Source organism: Rutilus rutilus (assembly GCF_951802725.1).
Source record: "Rutilus rutilus genome assembly, chromosome: 2".
NCBI lineage: Eukaryota > Metazoa > Chordata > Actinopteri > Cypriniformes > Leuciscidae > Rutilus > Rutilus rutilus.
In genome coordinates, this window is record NC_140210.1 from 37,911,569 (window position 1) to 37,932,467 (window position 20,899).

The 20,899-nt window shown below is 39.4% G+C and overlaps 1 protein-coding gene across 5 annotated transcripts in view; it reads right to left on the reverse strand.

Moving 5' to 3' along the window:
- Positions 1-4,035: 4,035 nt before the first annotated feature.
- The window catches only part of pnpla6 (patatin-like phospholipase domain containing 6), a 36,977-nt gene continuing 20,113 nt past the window's right edge, over positions 4,036-20,899 (reverse strand). For 2 of the 5 annotated variants that reach the window (XM_084401896.1, XM_084401893.1), the window contains exons 17-34: positions 20,825-20,899; positions 20,012-20,135; positions 19,717-19,906; positions 19,361-19,510; positions 18,125-18,188; positions 17,867-18,035; positions 16,998-17,180; positions 16,779-16,897; positions 16,024-16,180; positions 15,781-15,897; positions 15,534-15,603; positions 9,952-10,068; positions 8,598-8,746; positions 8,258-8,410; positions 7,985-8,101; positions 7,802-7,889; positions 7,522-7,694; positions 4,036-7,415 (exon numbers count right to left, since the gene is read on the reverse strand). The exon at positions 20,825-20,899 is cut by the window's right edge and continues 57 nt beyond it. In XM_084401896.1, coding sequence (XP_084258022.1) covers positions 7,329-7,415; positions 7,522-7,694; positions 7,802-7,889; positions 7,985-8,101; positions 8,258-8,410; positions 8,598-8,746; positions 9,952-10,068; positions 15,534-15,603; positions 15,781-15,897; positions 16,024-16,180; positions 16,779-16,897; positions 16,998-17,180; positions 17,867-18,035; positions 18,125-18,188; positions 19,361-19,510; positions 19,717-19,906; positions 20,012-20,135; positions 20,825-20,899 — 2,302 coding nt within the window. In that variant the 3' untranslated portion in view covers positions 4,036-7,328. Of the gene's footprint in view, positions 7,416-7,521; positions 7,695-7,801; positions 7,890-7,984; positions 8,102-8,257; positions 8,411-8,597; positions 8,747-9,951; positions 10,069-11,020; positions 11,775-13,542; positions 13,660-15,533; positions 15,604-15,780; positions 15,898-16,023; positions 16,181-16,778; positions 16,898-16,997; positions 17,181-17,866; positions 18,036-18,124; positions 18,189-19,360; positions 19,511-19,716; positions 19,907-20,011; positions 20,136-20,824 lie in introns of those variants that run through there. The other 3 variants (XM_084401895.1, XM_084401894.1, XM_084401897.1) reach the window with 3 other exon arrangements.

A 20,899-nucleotide genomic window follows, 5' to 3' on the forward strand; every position in this document is an offset into this window, starting at 1 on the left:
CCATTTATTTTCATACCATTTTGTTTGTTCTTATTATTGTTGTTATACTATTATCTTCAGGGTTAAGATCACACCAAATTAAGATGAGAAAAGTGGAACAGATTGCAAGTTGGTTCCTGGGAATGTTGCGTCAAAGGTGTGTCTTTTTCTGTTGAAGCTAAGCAATCATTTATTGCTCTTTCTTTTTTTTCCCTCTTTTTTTTTTTGTGTGTGTTGCTCGTTTTCTTTCTTTCCCCTAGAGCTGTTATCACAGCTCTGTTTTGCTGTATGGTTACAATGTGTCTTTATGTGGAAATCTCACAATTTTTAGCTGCTGTTGCACTGGAGGTTTTTTTAAATTATTGTTGTTTATTATTATTATTATTATTATTAAAAATTGTCATGATGGAGTTTAGAACCATGTAGTTCACCAAATTCTGTTTGACTCTAATAGATGGAGTTTAGAAGTGTTTAAACCTGCTAATTCTGTTTGAAGCGGCCGTTGACATGCTGTTCAAGTCAAAAAGAACAGATTTCCATAATGTACTCTATTGTTGTTGGCATCTTGATACAGCTTGGAAAATATATTGTAAGAATTAGAAATGTTTTGTGCCAACAACAAACTTAGACAACCTTTCATGTTTTCTGGTATATGGATATATGAAAGTTATAGAATATAGATATTATGATGCAACATTTTTACTTTTTGGGATTAGTTTGATTTAAACTAAGATATTTGATGTGGTATTTTAAAAGTAAGACTCAACTACAACAGCTTGTCTTTTGTGAATATATCTATTTTTTTTACTATTTATTGTTTCCTTGTTTTGGGTACCATTTTAATATTCGAATGGAGCAGAAATATCCCAAAACTGTTGTATTGAGATACAGCCATTACAGTTTTATCATCATTCTGATGCCCCCTTCCCCACTTTTTTTTTGTTTTGTTTTGTTTTGTTTGTTTTTTCATTTCAAATGAAAGAAATGCCATTATATTGTCAATACCTCAGGATTTTTTTTTTTCTTTTGGGAAAAATTACAAAACTTTCAAAAACCTAAAACAAATAAAACACAAAAAAAGTGTTTGTGTGGTTTATTTTATGTACTGTAATCAGACCGAGCTTTCTCTTCTGCTACTGAAACCGGAGGCGGCAAAATCTTCATGCTTGTGGCCTTGTACGGTGTTTGTTGAGCCATACCATAAAACAGAATGTCACCACCAATCCACAATGAATTTCAATTAAATTGTTTGCAGAATAATTAATGGGAGCGATCACCATTTGCCAGATGTTTCGCCATAATCAGTTGCCAGTATCATTATTGAAAATGAAAAAAAAAATGAAAAAAAATGTAACAACCATATGAGTCAAGTTCTCTGGCTGTATGGCGTAGGTCAACTCAGTAGATGTTTGATAGTCAAATATATATATATATATATATATATATATATATATATATATATATATATATATATATATATATATATATATATATATATATATATATATATATATATAAACCTGAGCTTCTGGCAATAATATTTTATTAAATTGAGTTTTCTGGATAGGTACTGTGTAATATACTATCATATAATGCTTACTTAAGTTAAAACCCATTCTATTATCATTATTCTCTTTTGTAAAAATGTCTTAAATTCAAGAGTCGGTTTGACGAGATACCGTGGTCTGATTTTCTTTGGTGTTTCATTAGAAATACTCATTTGAAATGTTGCATGCAAAAACAGTTCATTGTTAAAAACGTCAATAGCATGGGTGAAGCAAGAATTAACCAAATTAACCGACAAATTCTTAAATTAGTTGTAAAGTAAGGAATATTTGACAACGGGCCGCTGAATAATGAAATGCACACCCGAGGTACGGGTACGGTACGGGTACGGGTGTACGTTGTTCTAATAATGAAATTGCCCGTCGTCAATTATTTCCTCTTACTACAATTACCGCACACAATAGCCTACATTGTTCAGATGTTGTATTTCAAGACATTTGTTAGGTTTTTGTCCTTAAACGCTCTTGTGTGTAGGACTAAAGGCCTGTTCACACCTAGGACAATAACGATAAAGAAATAGTTCCAAAAATCTTTATCAGTATTAAAGAATAGCAGAGTTCACACCACAGCTATAACGAACACGGCACTGGGAAACGATATCGGTGGAATCAATTTCAGAACGATTTTATCCAGATGATGAAGGATAAAAACATCGACAGCCAATCAGAATCCATCCTGCTGTACCGAGCTCGAGCATTTCAAGTGTAATAGCGCTTACCTGGCTAGTAGTGAGAAATGTAATGTAGCTTTTAAGTTGCAAAACTATTAAGCCACTGATAAAATCGTCAGAGCAGAACTCGATCCCCAGTGGGCAATTTATGTTGAAAAAACATCAAATTGATGTCAAAATCAACGTCAGAAAACAGGTCAAATATGCAAATCAAATTGATGTCAAAACCAATCCACAACATTGATTTGATGTAAACTGAATGTCAAACATATTGACCTGCATATACAAAAAACAATTTCAGTGTGGGTATTAACTTTCTCTTTTCACTTAATTACAACTGGAAGACATTGCCTTTCAATCTGACCTTAAAATGATACGCAGTATCTTGATCAAGTCTTGACTTAACTTTTGACGTCAAATTGATATCAAGGTGCACAACACGTTACTGTGCGAGTGTGTGTCCGTACTGTATGTGTGCGCGCGCGTTTAAGTGAAGAGTTGGAGAAAGAGATATGAGTTTTCTGTATATAAGAAAATGTAATTTTGTGACAAAAAATCACTATATATGTATTTGCTTGGTCAGTGTCGTTGTGGGTTTTGGTTCTTTTGCTGTTGTAAGCTGCAAGGACGTTTGGCGAAGTGATATGGATCTGTAATGCGGTCAAGACCTGCCGGGAACTACTTTAGCCGTGCGTTTCCCTGAAAATAATTATACATCTCAGAACTTTCGTCAATCAATCAGATTCAAGCATTCGGCTGCCCCGTAGTATATTTTATCCTCTATACCCCCTAAACAACGCATTTTTACATTTTCAGAAAACATAATTCTTTGATTTATAAGCTGTTTTACTCGTCAACATTTTAGGGTTTACCAGGACCACCCATACACAAACACTCACCTGCCTTTAGGTAATATGAATGTTCTCTTTACTAATTACAACAGATACTTGTGATCTCACAAACACGACAAACACTCATCTCTGACTTGTCTGATAAAAAAGATGAAACATGTCGAAGGAGATTTTTATTCCTTTCCTCAGGTTTGTTGATGTGAATAAACCTATATGATGACAATCAACAGTGCTGCTAAAAAAAAAGAAAGAAGCTAAATCTGTACTTTGACAAGAATGTAATAGAAAAGGTTTTACATAAATATACTTTCTCACGCATAAAGTTGCTTTACAATTCAAAAAGACATGAATAATCACTCAGGAACATTACATCTTATTTAAAAAAGGGACTTAGTCAGCATGGCATTAAATAAGATTTTATTAATCATTATTTCGTTATTCAGTCTTTATTTCCGAGGCTTGAAGCGGTCGCATATGTGACCTGTCTGACCCTAAACAGCCTCTCATATTAGACATTCGTAATTTTTTTCTTCATTATCATCAGTGCAAAAATGCTAATCAAGCTAAATAAAATGTTTACTGTTATTCTCTACAAACTCTAAAGTGTTTTAAAAAGCTGTTTTAAAAAAGCCAGTGGTAACATAAATAAATTAAATAGTAGTTGGCAATCCTTTCAGTTCTCATAAACATATAAAACTAAGATGTCTCAGCATAAAAGACTGAAACAAAGCAAAAGCATCAAGGATTAAGGGATTTGTACATCTTAGTGAGGTTTCATGGAAATATACATTGATTATGGACAACATTTGGGTTGGTGAATATGGTAAGGATGATATTTGGATTTGGAGTGCAAGGAAAATCTGGTCCAGTACTAGATACTGCATTCCTAGCACTCATTCAGCAATGTGACAATTTAAACTCCTTACATCTTCATGTCTGGTATAATATTACAGGTGTCCATTTTGTTCATTTTCTCTCTTTTTTTTTTTTTTTGCTTTGTGAATGTGCAATAACAAAATAAGGCAACCACCTCGTCTACCTGAAGCACAAGTAGCTCTGCATTTCTGAAAGGCTGAAAAAACACTGTAAAAAGACAAACACCCATTCAAATTCACATGAGATATTTTTGGCATTATAGGTGCGTTCACACCATGTTGAAATTACCGTAATTTCAAGGTTTTAACTTGTGAAAAGCATTCACATCCTTGTAGAGCTCGTAATTACAGCTTGTAAGATGGGACTTTTCTCAGAGCTCCTACTTGTACCACTTGACCCCTGCAGATTAATTTAGGTCTTGATAGTGTCACCATAAAAACGAATAATTCCCAGTCCGAGGACGTGAACAGCTCCGGATAGAACGTCACGTGTTGTCACCTACAGTAATAGTGACAGGGCGTGAACGCAGCATATGAAACTCCTCATAAAAGCTCCGTGCCTTCTGTGTTCACTTTCTCACATACTTCCTCACTGTCACTCATCTTTCACTCTCTTCCCTGTTCACTTCCTCACTCTCTGCCGCTCTCACTTCCACACTCTCTGGCGCTCTCACTTCCACACTCACTTCCTCACTCTGCCGCTCTTAGGCTGCGTCTCATTTCTCTGTCTTACCCCTTACTCTTACCCCTTCCCCTCGGTTTTGCGCGTTCATGTGAGGGAAAGTGGTGTCCCAATTCTCATTTTGATTAAGGGCTAGGGCCAAGGCGTAGGGCTACATAGCCCTTGAAACGAAGTTTGCGGAGGACCACACCTTGAAAGAGAGGGGTAGGAATTTCCCAGAAGTGAGTCGCACAAATGTAAGTATTTTCAGCAGTTTAATGACACTCGTGTTTTATGATACTTTTAATAAAATGTTCAAGCGGTTTTAATTGTAATGTTTTTGTTTTGAATCGCTAGTTAACCGCTAGCTAGCAGCTATTTGCCGTTTGCTAATGTTTTGCTTAGCTATGGTGTCGCCGGCGCCGCCGTTAAATACAATGAAACAATGTCTTTGACTGATGACACACAAGCGTGCAAAGATAAAGAGAGACCAGGCAATCGATATCACAACCCGAGACGACGGCATCTTCGTTTGTTTATGTCAACGCGTATCGCCTCTGTTGACGTAGCACCCAGCTAGCGGAAAGGGAAGATGACGCAAACGGTAATCGAGTGGTGTCTCATTTCTTAGAGAAACGTTCTTCCCCCTAGCCCCCTTCACTCGGTATCGAGGGGCAAGGGGAAGACACAGACAAAGGGGTAGGGGTAAGACAGAGAAATGAGATTGGCCCTAACTTCCACACTCACTTCCTCACTCTCTGCCGCTCTCACTTCCTCACTCTCTGCCGCTCTCACTTCCACACTCTCTGGCGCTCTCACTTCCTCACTCTCTGGCGCTCTCACTTCCACACTCTCTGGCGCTCTCACTTCCTCACTCTCTGGCGCTCTCACTTCCACACTCACTTCCTCACTCTGCCGCTCTTACTTCCTCACTCTCTGGCGCTCTCACTTCCACACTCACTTCCTCACTCTGCAGCTCTTACTTCCACACTCACTTCCTCACTCTCTGGCGCTCTCACTTCCTCACTCTGCAGCTCTTACTTCCTCACTCTCTGGCGCTCTCACTTCCACACTCACTTCCTCACTCTGCCGCTCTTACTTCCTCACTCTCTGGCGCTCTCACTTCCACACTCACTTCCTCACTCTGCAGCTCTTACTTCCACACTCACTTCCTCACTCTCTGGCGCTCTCACTTCCTCACTCTGCCGCTCTTACTTCCTCACTCTCTGGCGCTCTCACTTCCACACTCACTTCCTCACTCTACAGCTCTTACTTCCACACTCACTTCCTCACTCTCTGCCGCTCTCACTTCCTCACTCTCTGCCGCTCTCACTTCCACACTCACTTCCTCACTCTCTGCCGCTCTCACTTCCTCACTCTGCCTCTCTCACTTCCACACTCACTTCCTCACTCTCTGCCGCTCTTACTTCCAAACTCACTTCCTCACTCTGCCGCTCACTTCCACACTTCCTCACTCTCTGCCGCTCTTACTTCCACACTCACTTCCTCACTCTCTGCCGCTCTTACTTCCACACTCACTTCCTCACTCTCTGCCGCTCTCACTTCCTCACTCTCTGCCGCTCTTACTTCCACACTCACTTCCTCACTCTCTGCCGCTCTTACTTCCACACTCACTTCCTCACTCTCTGCCGCTCTTACTTCCACACTCACTTCCTCACTCTCTGCCGCTCTCACTTCCTCACTCTGCCGCTCTCACTTCCTCACTCTGCCGCTCTCACTTCCTCACTCTCTGCCGCTCTCACTTCCTCACTCTGCCGCTCTTACTTCCACACTCTCTGCCGCTCTCACTTCCACACTCTCTGCCACTCTCACTTCCACACTCACTTCCTCACTCTCTGCCACAGTCACTTCACACTCACAAGCATGGCAACCTTGCATCAAATACCATCAAAACTAATCTACCATTACAATCTGATCGTTGTAATAGAAATGATAAGACTCCAGGAAGCAGCATCACTCCCTCTGAAGTCTTTCTGAACATATGCCATCTTTTATGCCACCTTTAACAATGCATCCTGGGAAAACCATTCTCAGTCTAGATGGCATTTTATGGGAGAAGTTGCCAATGAATGTTCAGGTTGTGACCGTACACACACACACACACACACACACACACACACACACACACACACACACACACACACAAAAACACCCTAACAAAAAAATGTCATTCAATTAAATAAAATTAAATAAAAATCACTAACCAGGCACACTACACACTCTCTCAAATGAACTGGCATAGTCTGGAAACAGACCAGAACTTAAGTATAGTGGTACACTGGCTGCCACTGTAGACATCACTCTCATGAAACTCCCTTTTAGACACTTAAGATGTAAAATACCAAAACATCTCAAAAGATATAGAGTCCCTAATTTCAGTGGCACAGTTTCTCAAGGAGTGATTCCTCTGCCTAGGTGGGCCCCCACAGTTCCTGGACCCTGTTGTTGCAGAGTCTTGAGCCGAAAAAAAAAAAAATTCAAAGGCAAAACGATAACGATAATAGAGGAGTCACAGTTTTGGTGACAAGTTGTGGTTATTGTAGTGTTAATGGGTCAAAATCACAGTATCTTTGGTGAATTCCCCACAATCTTATTAATTCAGAAGTCTTTTCTTCTGTATCTATCTTTACATTCCTCAGCCACTGGCGAGTCTCTGCTTCTCTTTCCAGTGCCCTTTGACCTCTGGACCCTGCATTACTCCCTTTTCAGGAATCTGACACTCCAGAGAAGTCCATGTTGAGGTCCCTTGTGATGTACTTCCTCTGACGCACCTCTGACGTCTTCTCTTCATCCTACAAAAAATATTTTTAATTTCACCGGTTATGAGGTTAGTTACTGTGTTAACTGTGGGTTAACTTTTAACACCACATATAAAAGGTTGTGTGTATATACACTCACTGTTGTGAAGATCCCATTTGGTCCCCATTCTCCAGGAGACTGGTCCTCAGGGTCTTCAGCCTCCTCTTCTTCTTCTTCCTCACCCTCACCCTCACCCTCCCCCTCACCCTCCTCCTCTCTCACTGTGTCCATCCCATCCTCCTCGTACTCTGTCGCATAGTCAGACTCCTCTGCTAGACACAGAAACACCAGTTAACCAGAAGTACAATGTACGGCAAGTACATTATATAATACTAACTCTGTCAAGAGTTGCAGAAGAAATGTTCTTTGGGTAACTGACCATCAGCTCCTACGTAGCTTTGTACTGGCTCAATCCTGGACACAATTTCAGCTAGATCAGTGAAGTCTGCACTAGGACACGCACACGACTGAAATAAACAGCCAATCACAAGAGAATGATGTTAATAGTCAAAAAAGGTTGATTGAATGATGGCTTGTTTAAATGAGTACTAAGAAAACTCACATCGGTCTTCTTGCTGTCATTATAGTCCGCTGAGCGATGGTCTTTCAGCATGTTATCAATGATGTCCCCACGGGCCCACTCAGTAAACACCAGTTTACCATGCTGGTAACCCACATCCTGAAAGACGACAGAAAACTTTCATTATGCCGTTGTGGGAGGTCATTTACTACTCGGAATAACAGCTATATGCACACTATCATAAATACTCTACTGCTATTATTAACTATACAGTATCAAGACGACATATAATAACTTAGGCTTTTGTGTTCTTACATAGATTTCATCAAATTTCCCAAAGTCCATAGTCTTAAAGCGGTCGATGGGTGGGCGAATGTACTCGCAGTAAGCACTCTTCTTGACAAGTTCCAGCTGTCGTACACAGGATACGTAGGCCAAACGGGACTGGATTTCAGCCATGTCAGGCACCTGAAAGACAGAGGAACCTCTATTATTACAGTAATGTACCAAATGAGAGGGTTTCCAGTATAGTTTACAGCATTCATTTGGAGAGGTTTTTGTTTTCCCTAAACAAAATCAGTATCAGTAGATATCATTCTGAGTAATCGGCTATCGGTATCGGACACATTTTTTACATCCAACAATATTGACTCACCTTCACTTTCTCGGCCCACGGGTTGATTCGTTTCCATAGCAGCCACCAGCCAGAAAGACTGTCACCGTAGTTACAGAGATCAGTCTCATCCTGGCTGCCCACATCAATGGCGATGACTGTTTTTGTGCCCATATTACGAGCTATGTCCGCTGCAGGCCGTTACAATGCCAGTTGAATGCAAACAAATGCACACGCACACACACAAAGACAGACGTCCACAAGGTAGCGGGAAGAATCAAAGTATTGTTAATATTTCAGACAAAATCCTTCAAGTAATAACTGATCACCAATCAACACTGTTTCACCAAACCCAACATTGGAAAGCTGTTATTTTCATCAGGAATATAACCGGATAAACATCTATGTTCAAAAGTAAGACATTTTTAAAACTAAATGACTTCTAAAAGCTTTCGTTGCATGAGAATTGTGGTGAAACAGCCTTGCAAGGTGTTCAAGAGAAACAAAGGATGGAAAAAGACAATCAATGATGACCCAATTAAAAAGTAAGTTGTGCATTACAAAATATTGATCTTTCCAATTAGCTTTATATGTTCAGAGGGATAAAACACAGGTGATCTTCATGCAGGGAATAATTTTGTCTTTGGCAGTGCAAACTGCTCGATTGCGGCGAAATATATCAGGTCAAATTATAACATGGAATGTCACATGCAAAATCTTGTCTTTTTCCCCTTAATTACGATGCCCCAAGTTGAAATGCAACATCTGAACTACGTGAACTTTGCCTTTCTTCCTATTATGTTGCACTGCAAACTCAAGGACTTTACGCTGTTGCTGTCTGGTGATGTTTAGGGCCATTTTTCTTTTCTATTCTTTTCTTTTTTCATTTAAATGTATTAAATTGCACTTACTTATATTGTAAAGAAGCGACATCAAATATTTATTATCACATTTAAAGACCAATCATACACCAGACAACATCATCAACTTACAATGACTGACATTTACAATCTGATCAAATTTCTATTTTTTAATAGGCTGGTGAAGACTAGAGGTCAAACAACTGACCATCTTTGTCCACACCACCCAATCCCTGCAAAACTTTATCCATTTGTCTCTGAACAATTCATAAACTGTTCGTCCAAAATACAACAACAATTTAAAATGTACTGGAAATCTCCCAGATGCCAAATTGACCAATTAGCAAATTAAAATAGACACATATTCTGAGTTCAAATGGATAAAGCAAAACCACTCATTCTACCCTCAAAATTACAAAGAAAATCACATTATACTTACTTAGAGCCACATAGCTCTTTAAAGCCAAAAATTAAGTAATTGTCCAACCCAGATTGTGTTTCTGGCCCCAGTGGCCCTCTCTCTGGGGCGTACTTGCCTGGTAGGTTGTTGATGTATCCTCCATCCATGAGCAGGTTCCCATCTTTAGGGTCGCAGAGGGGTGGCAGGTACCCGGAAAGGGTCATGCTCGCCCTGACATAGCGCCACAGGGAGCCTACCACACCGGGAGGGGACAATAACCTCTTAATAACGTCTAAAGAACTTATACGTAATGCCCCAGCAGCGTTTGGAGGTGACCCTGAAGTCACATTTTTGGTTAGTAGCGCACAGACCAGCAGGGAGATACAGTGATGGTCACCCCAAGGACGGTGTGCGGTGGTTTAGTTTGGCCTACCTCATACAGTGAACCCGACCTTGACAGAAGTAGAGTAAACACCCATGAGGTAAGGCTGACTTATCTTTCAACTCTGCCTTTGTTTCGAACAAAAATGTTCAATTTGCCATTGATTTTGTTTTTAATTTGCAAAACTCATGCCAATATTCGAACAATTAATTTGCTTATTTTCATCTTAAATTATTCCATGACAATAATGATGTATTTTTAGGGCAGAGAGGCTTGAGGAGACAGAGTTAAAAGACAAGTCAGTGAACATATTGGGCAATGCCAGCCTGTTCCCGCCTGCAGTACCAGACTCGACCAGCAGGTGTTAGGAGAGGCGTGACAGTGACATGGGTTGGAAGGAGAGAGATAAATTGAGAGAGGCAAGTGCATTCAGCATGTGGGATAGTTCACCCAAAAATGTTAATTCTGTCACTATAGAGCGATGCATTTTTATAGGCCAAAACCCAGAAATGAGTTCGCATTTTAGCAAGTTCAATTCCATCGTCCTGAAACCAAAGTTTTTTTTAATGTGTTTTTGGTTAAAAGCCTGAAATCATGTATTGTTAACACGCGCTCAAGATATTTTCCCGTTTTATTCTTCGACACAAATACCTTCTTGTGATTTTTTTAATCCTTTTACTTGTCTTGAAATAGGCTAACAAGGGTCTAAATGGGACTACAGAGGTTGAATTAAATGGCATCAAGCCATTTCACAGCCTCATTGTGTTTATAATCATGCTTTTGGGGGAAACCTTTCAGGGATTTTTTTTTTTTTTTTTTTTTTATAAAGACTGAAAGAATTGCAAGAAGCTTAATGGTAATGACATTGAAGCCTACGTTTAAATTTGTATTCCTGCCGATTGTATAGAGGCTTCAAAATTCATAAAAGTTGTGTTCATTTGTGAGGACAATCAAGATGAACAAATCGTGTAATAATCATAAACTTTTGTTGAGTTACAAAGCATATTTTCTGCAATAATCCAAAAGCCAATGGAAAAACCAGGGTGAACTTCTTGGCTGGCCTACAAAAAATTCGTCATCACTTCGGTACTCTATTTACTCACCTTCATGTTTGATAAAGTAGATAATGACAGATTTTTAATTTTGGGGTGAACTACTTTAAAGCAAAAAGAGTGCCCATTGATAAAGGTGAAACAACATAAAAAGATCTGTTTAAAATTGTGACATTCCCAGTGAAGTGGGGAAAAAAGTGCTGGGACTCCCGGAGCCGGGTGTTTCTGGGCCCCCTCGGTTGAAATGGGGCGGTGTTGAGGAATCTCCTAATAATTCCTAATAGGTTAGCCTATGTAGCTAGCAGTGCTGTAGGATCCAGAACAAGACCTCCTAGTGACCCTTGACCTCATAAATACTTTATACATGTAGAATAGCGGCCTGCAATAGATAAACATGCAACAACATGCACAAAGTGTGTTTGGTGTGCTGATGACAGCCAAGCTCAAGGTAGACGGGACGAGTGCATGTGATGTGTGCATGGGGAAGATACATCAGCCTGAACAGGAAACCTATGACACAAGTATCTACAGCAGGCAGAAAAAAAAACAAAAAGAAAAAGCCATCATTAACCTTGTCAACATCAAAAGTCCCATCGCAGCATTAATGCTGGTTGTAGCTTAATGCAAATCAATATAATCATGCAGTGGTTTAGCTAGAACAACTGACACTAGAGACTGTTAAACAATATTCACCAAGTATCCTGACACAGAGACTTTATTAATATCTCAGTGAATGACAACCCCAGCAAAAATCATTCTAAATTTAACAGTGCCTTATTCTCCAGAAGCTTACTGTTAACCTATTAAAGGTACAATATGCAAAATTTTCTGCCGCTAGAAGGCGCTACATTATTGCAGTATTATTGGCGTGAGACCGTGCTGGAACGAGAGAGAGACAGAGGACTCGTACGAGAGACTGGAGAGAAATTTGGACGCAGAGAAAGAAAACCGGTGGATCCGAGCTCTCATTTTTGAACTGTTTTGTGCCGTCGCGGTTGCCACGGTGAATGCGCGTTGTGCGCGACTTTTGTTTGTTTTGCTTTATTTTAATAAAGTACGAGTCCCAGTCACGCCGACCCGTCTTCTTCCTTCCTGACTCTTGAACCTCATCACACTTTTATTTCATTAAAATGAATTAACCGCAAGAAAAGTAAGGTTTAATACTAAATTGGTTATCATAGATGTTACTGTATGTCGAATTCATTGTTGTGATAACGCGGCGCAGTTTTACGTGTTCTAAACAATTGTTGTAAAAGTACATTCGAACATACCCACATCATTTGCCAAAATACTGATTAATCTTTATGTATAACACATGCTATATTTATTCACATGGCCATAAACACCAGACGTGATAAACAATGTCAATAAACTAAACACAAATCTAAAGCAATAATACTTCCCTTACATAAACAGAACTATTACCGAATGCTACATTTGGAAAATATAAAATTAAGCATGCTTTGTCGACAGAACCAGCTGCAATCGGTAAAGAATAATTGTGTTCCATAACGACTGCACGAAACAAGCTAACGTTTGTTGCTTTATTAGACGCTACAACTACAACTTCCGCATTTGTCCAGGACTCCACGCAGTACGAGCGGAAACCGAGGGTAACACGGATGTGACGCAATTGACTGGCTACTCCCAGCTCCCCCCTGCCCTAACGCCCCGTTTCCTTGGTTAAAATCGCAATTTTCTCATGATTTAAAAATAGTTGGAAACATTTGGGATATTGTAAGTAATCAACTTAACAAAATATATAACACTGGCCTTGAGATTATGGGATATTTTAATGCAAAATTCTTACATATTGTACCTTTAATGTAAATTGAAACATAACAAAAACCACAAAAAAATGCAGCTGTAAAAATAACCAATATATGCACATTTGTAACCGTACATCAGGAGTCTATGTGTGTGAAAATAGGTGTTCTTTACAAAAGAGCTAAACAGGGAAGAGTGGGATTGAAAAGAAAAATGGAAATTGTGCACCTAGTGGTGAAATATATGAGGGTCATATTTCATATTTATATGAGGGTCATATCGTGATTTTGAAAGCACAGTCTCTCTCCTCTGTTCGTTCTCTCATTGAATACTATCCTATGTTCCTTCCAAGCCATGGATTCCCAATGTAAGCAGGGGGTTAATTTTTTTTTAAACAGTACAAGAGACAATAAAAAGCAAAGGGTAACTGAGTGGTTGGTTGTCGCAGGGATATTGTTTTTTTTTTTATAACCTCCTTTAGGCTTCTGGAAGTTGGTGGAGGGGGGAAAGGGGGCAGAATCCTGACCTGGGACATTGTTAACATAGCAACCATCCACGAGGAGGTGGCCGTCCTTGGGGTCGCAGAGAGGAGGCAGATAAGGGGTATAGGAGGCACTGGCTCTAACATAGCGCCAAACACAGCCTGGCAAAATGAAGATGGAGAGTAAATCAAAACTGGACAAGACGTGGAGAGAGACAGAGGAGGGAGGGACAGTAAACAACAGGAAACAGATGAGTGAGAATGAGAGGGGGAACCCAAAATTCTCAGATAACTCTCCGTAGTTTCATGGACATCATGTTGAGATCTGGCTATGCCAATCGGACATCTTATTCTAATCAGTATAAACAAGAAAAACAAAACTTGAAAGTAGATTGTAACATAACAGTGTGGTTTCCTAACAAAAGAGGGAAAGAAAGCTGAAAGCTAAAACTGCACTTATTAGAGATGACAATCTAAGCCATGCCAACATGGACAAATAAAACAGATTAGAGAAGGAGGCAGAAGAGGTGGAAGAGCACAAATAAGGTGAGAGTGAGAGATATGCAGGCTGTTATAAGTATTATAGCACACAGGACGTGAAACTAAAGATATGATCATGTTGACTTATCTTGTGAACCTCTTACAAAACTACAACAGTGTGATTTGTGTTTCTTGAAGGTCACTTGATTTATAACCACTGACACAAAGGTGAAAGACAGGTGGCCTGGTATTCAATTATTTACTCTTACATTTAGAAACTGCTTGAATATAAGAAGACATTCAATTTTTTTAACACATGGGCAACAACCTGACCAACATCCACAGCTGAGTGAGTAAAGTGTTGCAGTAAAGTGAGTGTTTGGACTTGTAATTCCTTATTTGTGCAGTGTGAGAATTAGAAGCGCCTAAGCAATGCTACAACAGCAGAATGAAGAGGAAACGACATTAACAGAGCAGGGGGAAGCAAGTGGTAATGCGTTCTGGATCCTACAGACACCGCTAACAGGGGTTTTACCTTCTACAACAGCTAATGGTGTTTACTTTGACATGATGGGCATTTAGAATATAATAGAAAGAAAACAGTGAGATCAAGATGTGTGAAAAGGACGAGAATGAATGTGAGATTAGCCGTTTCTATGACAAAAGCAGGTTATGATGGAAGGTAGGACAGAAGGGATGGAGTGGGAAAGAAAACAGAGACAAGCTTTGTCCTTGCAGTTAGTAAGACATGCAAATTCTATCCCATAATCCATTTGGGCAAACAGGGGTGACCCACATGACCATTATAAGGCCCCCAAATCCAGCATTTTACAGCTCAAAACTGTAGTCAGTGATGTTAACATGAACATTAACTGATTTATCCAGAGTGAACAAACTTATATTACAGTATATCTGTTTAATACTTGTTTACCCTGATTAATACATGTTTGACTGAATTTGTGGACCAAACCCAGAATTGAGAGATATAATGCATGCCATTGGTCAATCCCAAAATGCATATTAGTGATTATGCATTCGACAAACACAGTGAGGGAAATTAATCGCTGCATTAACATCTCACTTGTGTAAATGCGAGTTAACAGGCAAAATGAAATGGGCATTTTCTAGATTTTTCTTCGAAACAATCCGTTACTTCAGACCTTTCAGCAAACTGCACAACCCACATGCAACAACTCCTCTTTCCTAATGCCTGCGATCATTACAAATTCATAATCAGACAGCCAGAACATCCCATATTTCTGTCAAGGTTATGTTAACGCTAACAGTAAACATTTGAAAAGCCTTTTACCAGAGTTAAGTTTTAATAGTGTTCAATTTATCACTGCTGTAAAGTAAAAAAAAAAACTACTTTTTCCATCAATATTTGACATTGTCATTAGCCAAGATTATTTAATTATTAAATTAATATATTATTAAATCATTATATGATAAAAAATATTCAAATATTCATTATATTCAAGAAGTCAAATGCCCCTAACATGGAACCCTGTGGAACCCCACATTAAAGCTGAGGACACAGTTCAGTCGTCACTCACCATCTTTATGAACGCGCATAGCAGAAGCTGTGATGTCTGTGGTCACGTTGAAGTAAGGCAGCCACAAGTCCTTCAAATACAAGCACGAAAAACACAATGTTAAAGTTGTCATGCATATGGTAATCACGCTTATTAATTACATCAGCTATTTTGAAGATTAAACAATTAAGTAAAATATGTGTTTCAGAAACATTGGGTTAGATTTCTGAAACCGATGCACTCTAAAAGAGCTGTGGTGACCTCTCACCTCGATTTGTTTGTCCTCGAAGACTTTGGATATGCTGGTGTTGAAGGCAGAGCCAGAGAACATGGACGTGATTGGATAAGTAAGATCCAGTACCGTTTTAAACACAGAGTTCATGGCCTGAGGGCAAGAGAAACGGATTAAACAAACTAAAAAAAAAGATTTTAGTGATTAATAACTCAGGATGTTATATCTTCTCTGATTTCTCAAAGCAAGGTGTGAGGGGACGGATAGAGTTGACGTTACCTTGGACCACTCTCTCGCCCTCTGCTTGACCCGAACAGCATTTCTCTCCTCTGCGTACAGAGCACCGATGAAAGAGCCAATGGAGGTTCCTCCCACTATGTCGATGGGAATTCCCGTGTCCTCCATGGCTTTGATTAAACCAACATGAGAGCAGCCCCTGCAAGATTGAACATAACCTTGACCATTTTAAAACGGTAACACTTTAAGATAACGTCTCATTTGTTAACATTAGTTCATGTATTAACTAACTCGAACTAAAAATGAGTTACATTACATGAAACATTTGTTACAGTATTTATTTTCGAAAGTGTTACCCCAAAAACCAGGGTTATTATCATTAACTAAAACTAAAAACATTTTTGTTCATTGAAATATAACTGAAATGAAAAGAAAAGAAAAAAAAATTGTACAAAATGGAAAACCTCGAGAGAAAAAAAAGTGAAATGTTGTTTAAGTTGAAGCACTAAAATTATCAAATGGAAATAAAAACTGAAATAATTTTTTTTAATCTAAATAGTAATAATAATAAAAAATGCAGATGACAAAAGAACATAACACTAACTAAAAGTTAAACTAACCTGAAAATAAAAAGATAAAAGCTAATTCCAAGTATAAAAAACTATAATAGAATACAAGTATGACTAAAGTAACACTGACAAAGACAAATTTGAAAATATGTGAATAAAAAAACGTTTTAGTCCATTTTTCAGGTTTGCATGTATATGACAGTATAACGATTGCTTGATGTGGCTCACCGGGCTCCTCCTCCGCCCAGCACGAGGGCGATGCTGTTTCCTGTGAGTACTCTGGCCAGCCGGGAGAAATCACTGTGTCTGTCCGCAGTCTTCTCAAAAACCTTTTCATATACCTCTCGCTGTTTAACACAACATACACACATCCATAACAAACACAAGGGTTACTAAAAATCTTTGTTCTGTAAATCAACAGAAAGCTAAACATGTTTTGTTTTTTACCAGTTTAGAGGGGCTTCTTCGTGAGAAGACTCTACGGGGACACTTCAGGTGAAGGTGTCCAGAACACCAGCTTCGCATGTTCAGCCATTCAACGGTTCTCGAAGGACCCGGCCCATCCTCGCGATGCAACAGAACTAACTGCTTCAGTGCCCGTACGGCCGTGTTCTCCAACATCTGCTCCAACTGAGAAGGTAAGAACATGGGAGAATCAAAACACAACCTTTTACCATTAAGTTTGAATCTAACTTCTGATTGGATAATCCACGTTTGAAGCTATTCGAACACAAATCTGTGACCCCGCTAGGCGTGTGAAGCTTTGGGTAGACAGCAAATCGATTAAATTCACAATTCCTAGTTTTTACACCACGTTACACCCCTAGTGACCACACCTTTTTGTGGTTTGTTTTTATTGCCATACCAGCATAAAGACCAGCAGAAACAAATAGTAGTAACATACAGTAATAATTAAAAACAACAACTAACAACCACCTCATCATCATAACAAGCATTAAATAAGATTCTTCATTTCAATATTTGATTAGAAAAAAGTAAGATTATTCCTGGTGAAATGTTTTTGAAAATATCCATTAGTGAACTTTCTGAGTAAAAACGTTGCCTAGTGGCATTTAAAGCAGTACATTCAAACAAAATATGCTTCATAGACAGACGAGTCTGACAAAAATTACATGTTGGTGGTATATCAAATATGCCAAGTTGCACAACCTGAAGTCTCGAGGTGATAGGTCAAATTAATCTTTCCTTGTGAGGTTTGAACCAATGACATTGCGTTACCAGCTCTGATCTTCAACCACTAGACCTAACACATTCACATGAACGTGGACAGAAACAACACAAGATTCGACAAATACCTCTCCAAGTGCAGGTTCTTGGTCTCCAAGCCCCACAATGAGGATGCAGTCAGCTTGTCGGATGCAGCGTTGAGTCCATGGGGTCATACCGCTGTCCGTCTGATACAGCACTATACGATTAATGTCCTCCTGCTGAGCCAACCAACCTGACAACCTGTACTCATGGATACTAGAGAAAGAGACGCATTTCAGATTACAATGAGATATGAGAACGAATGAGATATGAGAATGAGACGTTGTGATCTCGCATTTATATACCTGTCCAAAGCAGAAGCGCCAAGTCTCTCTCTGATGATTTCACTGGTTAGCAGCAGGGTTGGTCCTGATTGAAGAATGAGAATGTGTTAAGGCTCAGATATACCCTGGTAATCCAGAGTTCTCGCGAGAGCACAAGTTGAATTTGCTCAGCGAGTTACTCTGGTGTCGAGTAATGATGCTCATTAAATATGCCCCTCGATCTGAGCTGCACCAATCACATCGGGTTATCTGATATAGGCGGGCCAGAGGCGAGATGACGACAGCGTTGCAACGTCAAAGTCATTAGTAAACATTGCAAGATGGCTATGGATGAATACCATTTGTTTGAAACGGCTTTGGCCACTACAATGAAAGAGGAACAGAAGACGGCGCTCGAATCGTTCCTTTGCAAGAAGGGCGTTTTTGCTGTTTTGCCGACTGGATACGGCAAGAGTCTAATCTACCAGTTAGCTCCGCTGGTAGCTAAGCGTATAGGGTGTATTGTTGTGATTGGTCGTAGTGTTATCCAATTGCGTGCAGTGAGATTTTCAAATGCATGCTTGGTGCCGCCCCTCGAGCTGGCTGATTTTCATTAGTCGACGCCAGACCATTAATCTTTTAGATTTAGGTCTGGATTTCCAGGCTAGCCCAGATATACTTCAAGCGAAATAGAAGAATGTCATTTCACACAAAATAAGGCCAAAACGAAGTTTGAGAGTTTTAGGAGTTCAAAAAGGTTCACCAACTGGTAAACGCCTTGGAACTACCATTGGTCTGTGGTGATTATGAAATAGGTAGGTGTGCTCTGGGCCTCCAACGTCTTTGACATGGAAATCTTCTCTAGTTCATTTATTTTGTTCACTCCGTTGAGGTCAGACATGAACACTTCTTTATAGTAGAAATGAAAGCTTTAATTCTAATTGAAAGTGGCACTAACCCTGTTTTTCATGTTCAATACTGTAAAACTGCTTGCTTTAAACCAATCTATTGTATAAAGTGTTATATATAAAGGTTACATGACTTGACTGGAGTGACGAACTGAGAAGAAAGCGCGAAGCACATATTTGCATATTCACCCAAACGTCACTCTCAGCAGTGTGGGAGGCGTCGGGATATTCGCTAACAGTATCCCGCTGCTAAGTGAAAAGTTTACCCTTAAGTGAAAAACTAAAAATTATTGTGCTGTGAGTATATTGGTGCCTTTAGATTATGTGTCTAGATCATGGGCTTTAAATGTCAATAACTGCTTTAGTGTACCTATGGCGCTGAGAGCGTGGCTAAGCTCCAAATTGAAGGCATTGATTGGCACATCATCACAAACAGGAAGCACGGCCACCGTGGAGAGATTACTGGCTGGGTTAGTGACGTCCGGACTGGACGCCATGCTTGGCAGACCCAGCGCAGTGCCTAGAGAAAGGAAAGTGACATTTTATTAAACACAATAAAAGCTCTGCTTCATGTTCATTGGCTTACTCGTTTTATCTAAAATTATGACCTGACCAGAACTTCTCTCCTTTTCTCTCCTAAGATGATGTTCCTTCTCTAAGGTCAACTTTACTGACGCTTTTGAAGCGAGTTAACTGATTAACGTTTGGTTTTGGGGCTAAACGTACTTGAGAAAGGTCCACGGGGCTGTTGGAGGTTTCCCAAAATCTTCTGCCCCAGCAGATGGATCAAGCGCGTCACCACCTGTGGGTATCTTCTCTTAATATTGTTGAGGGTTCCTTCTGGAAGCTTCACCAGCTCAGTATCTCTGACGGCATGGACCGTGGTGGCACGAGGCTGCCGTGTCAAAGCCTCCACCTGAGAGGAAATATACAAAACTTAGGGTTAGCCATAATTTAGCAATCCTAAATCCAGTTTAGACTAGCTTAGACCCTAAAACTAGGGTTCTAGCTCTAGACTCACAACTCCGATGAGATCTCCTCGTCCATACTCTCCGACTAGCTCCTTCTTCCCATTGGCTTTTCGAATGACGGAACGCAGTCGTCCATTCAGCACAATATAGGTGCAGTCAGACTGATCGTCCTGCCTACAGAACACAACGAATTTAATGACAGATTTTTTTCCCGATGAAATTAATACTTTAATTTAGTAGAGATGCATTAAACGATCAAAAGTGACAGTAAAGACATTTATAATGTTTCAAAAGGTTTCTATTTAAACAAAATGCTGGTCTTTTGAACTTTCTATTAATCAAAGAATCCTACAAAATGCATCACGGTTTCCACAAATATATAAAGCAGCTGTTTTCAACATTGACAATAATAAGAAATGTTTCTTGAGCAGCAAATCATATTAGAATGATTTCTTAAAGATCATGTGACACTGAAGACTGGAGTAATGATGCTGAAAGTCAACTTTGCATCACAGGAATAAATTACATTTTAAAATATATTCAAATACAAAAAAAAAACCTAATTTCTGCACGCTTACATAAAAAAATCTGATTGCGGATTAAGATATTATAAAAAAAATAATAATCCAAAACAGTGGTCTTAAACGTTTTTCAGGGCAAGGACCCCTGAAGATTAAAAAGTTGAATTATCAAATCAATAACTTAATTAATTAATTAATTAAACAAATTACAAAGTACATTTGCGCTATTCCCTGTGATTGTTGTCAGCTAAAAAAAATATTATACTGAACTTAATAACAGTTCAGTTCAGGTCAGTTTAAAAGATAATAATAATAATAATAATTAGGAGAGAGTGATGGTACCGATAAAGGGCCCGTCCAGCTTCAACAGCCATCCAGTCGATGGCAAAATCCATCTGTCGTACAAATGGGGACATA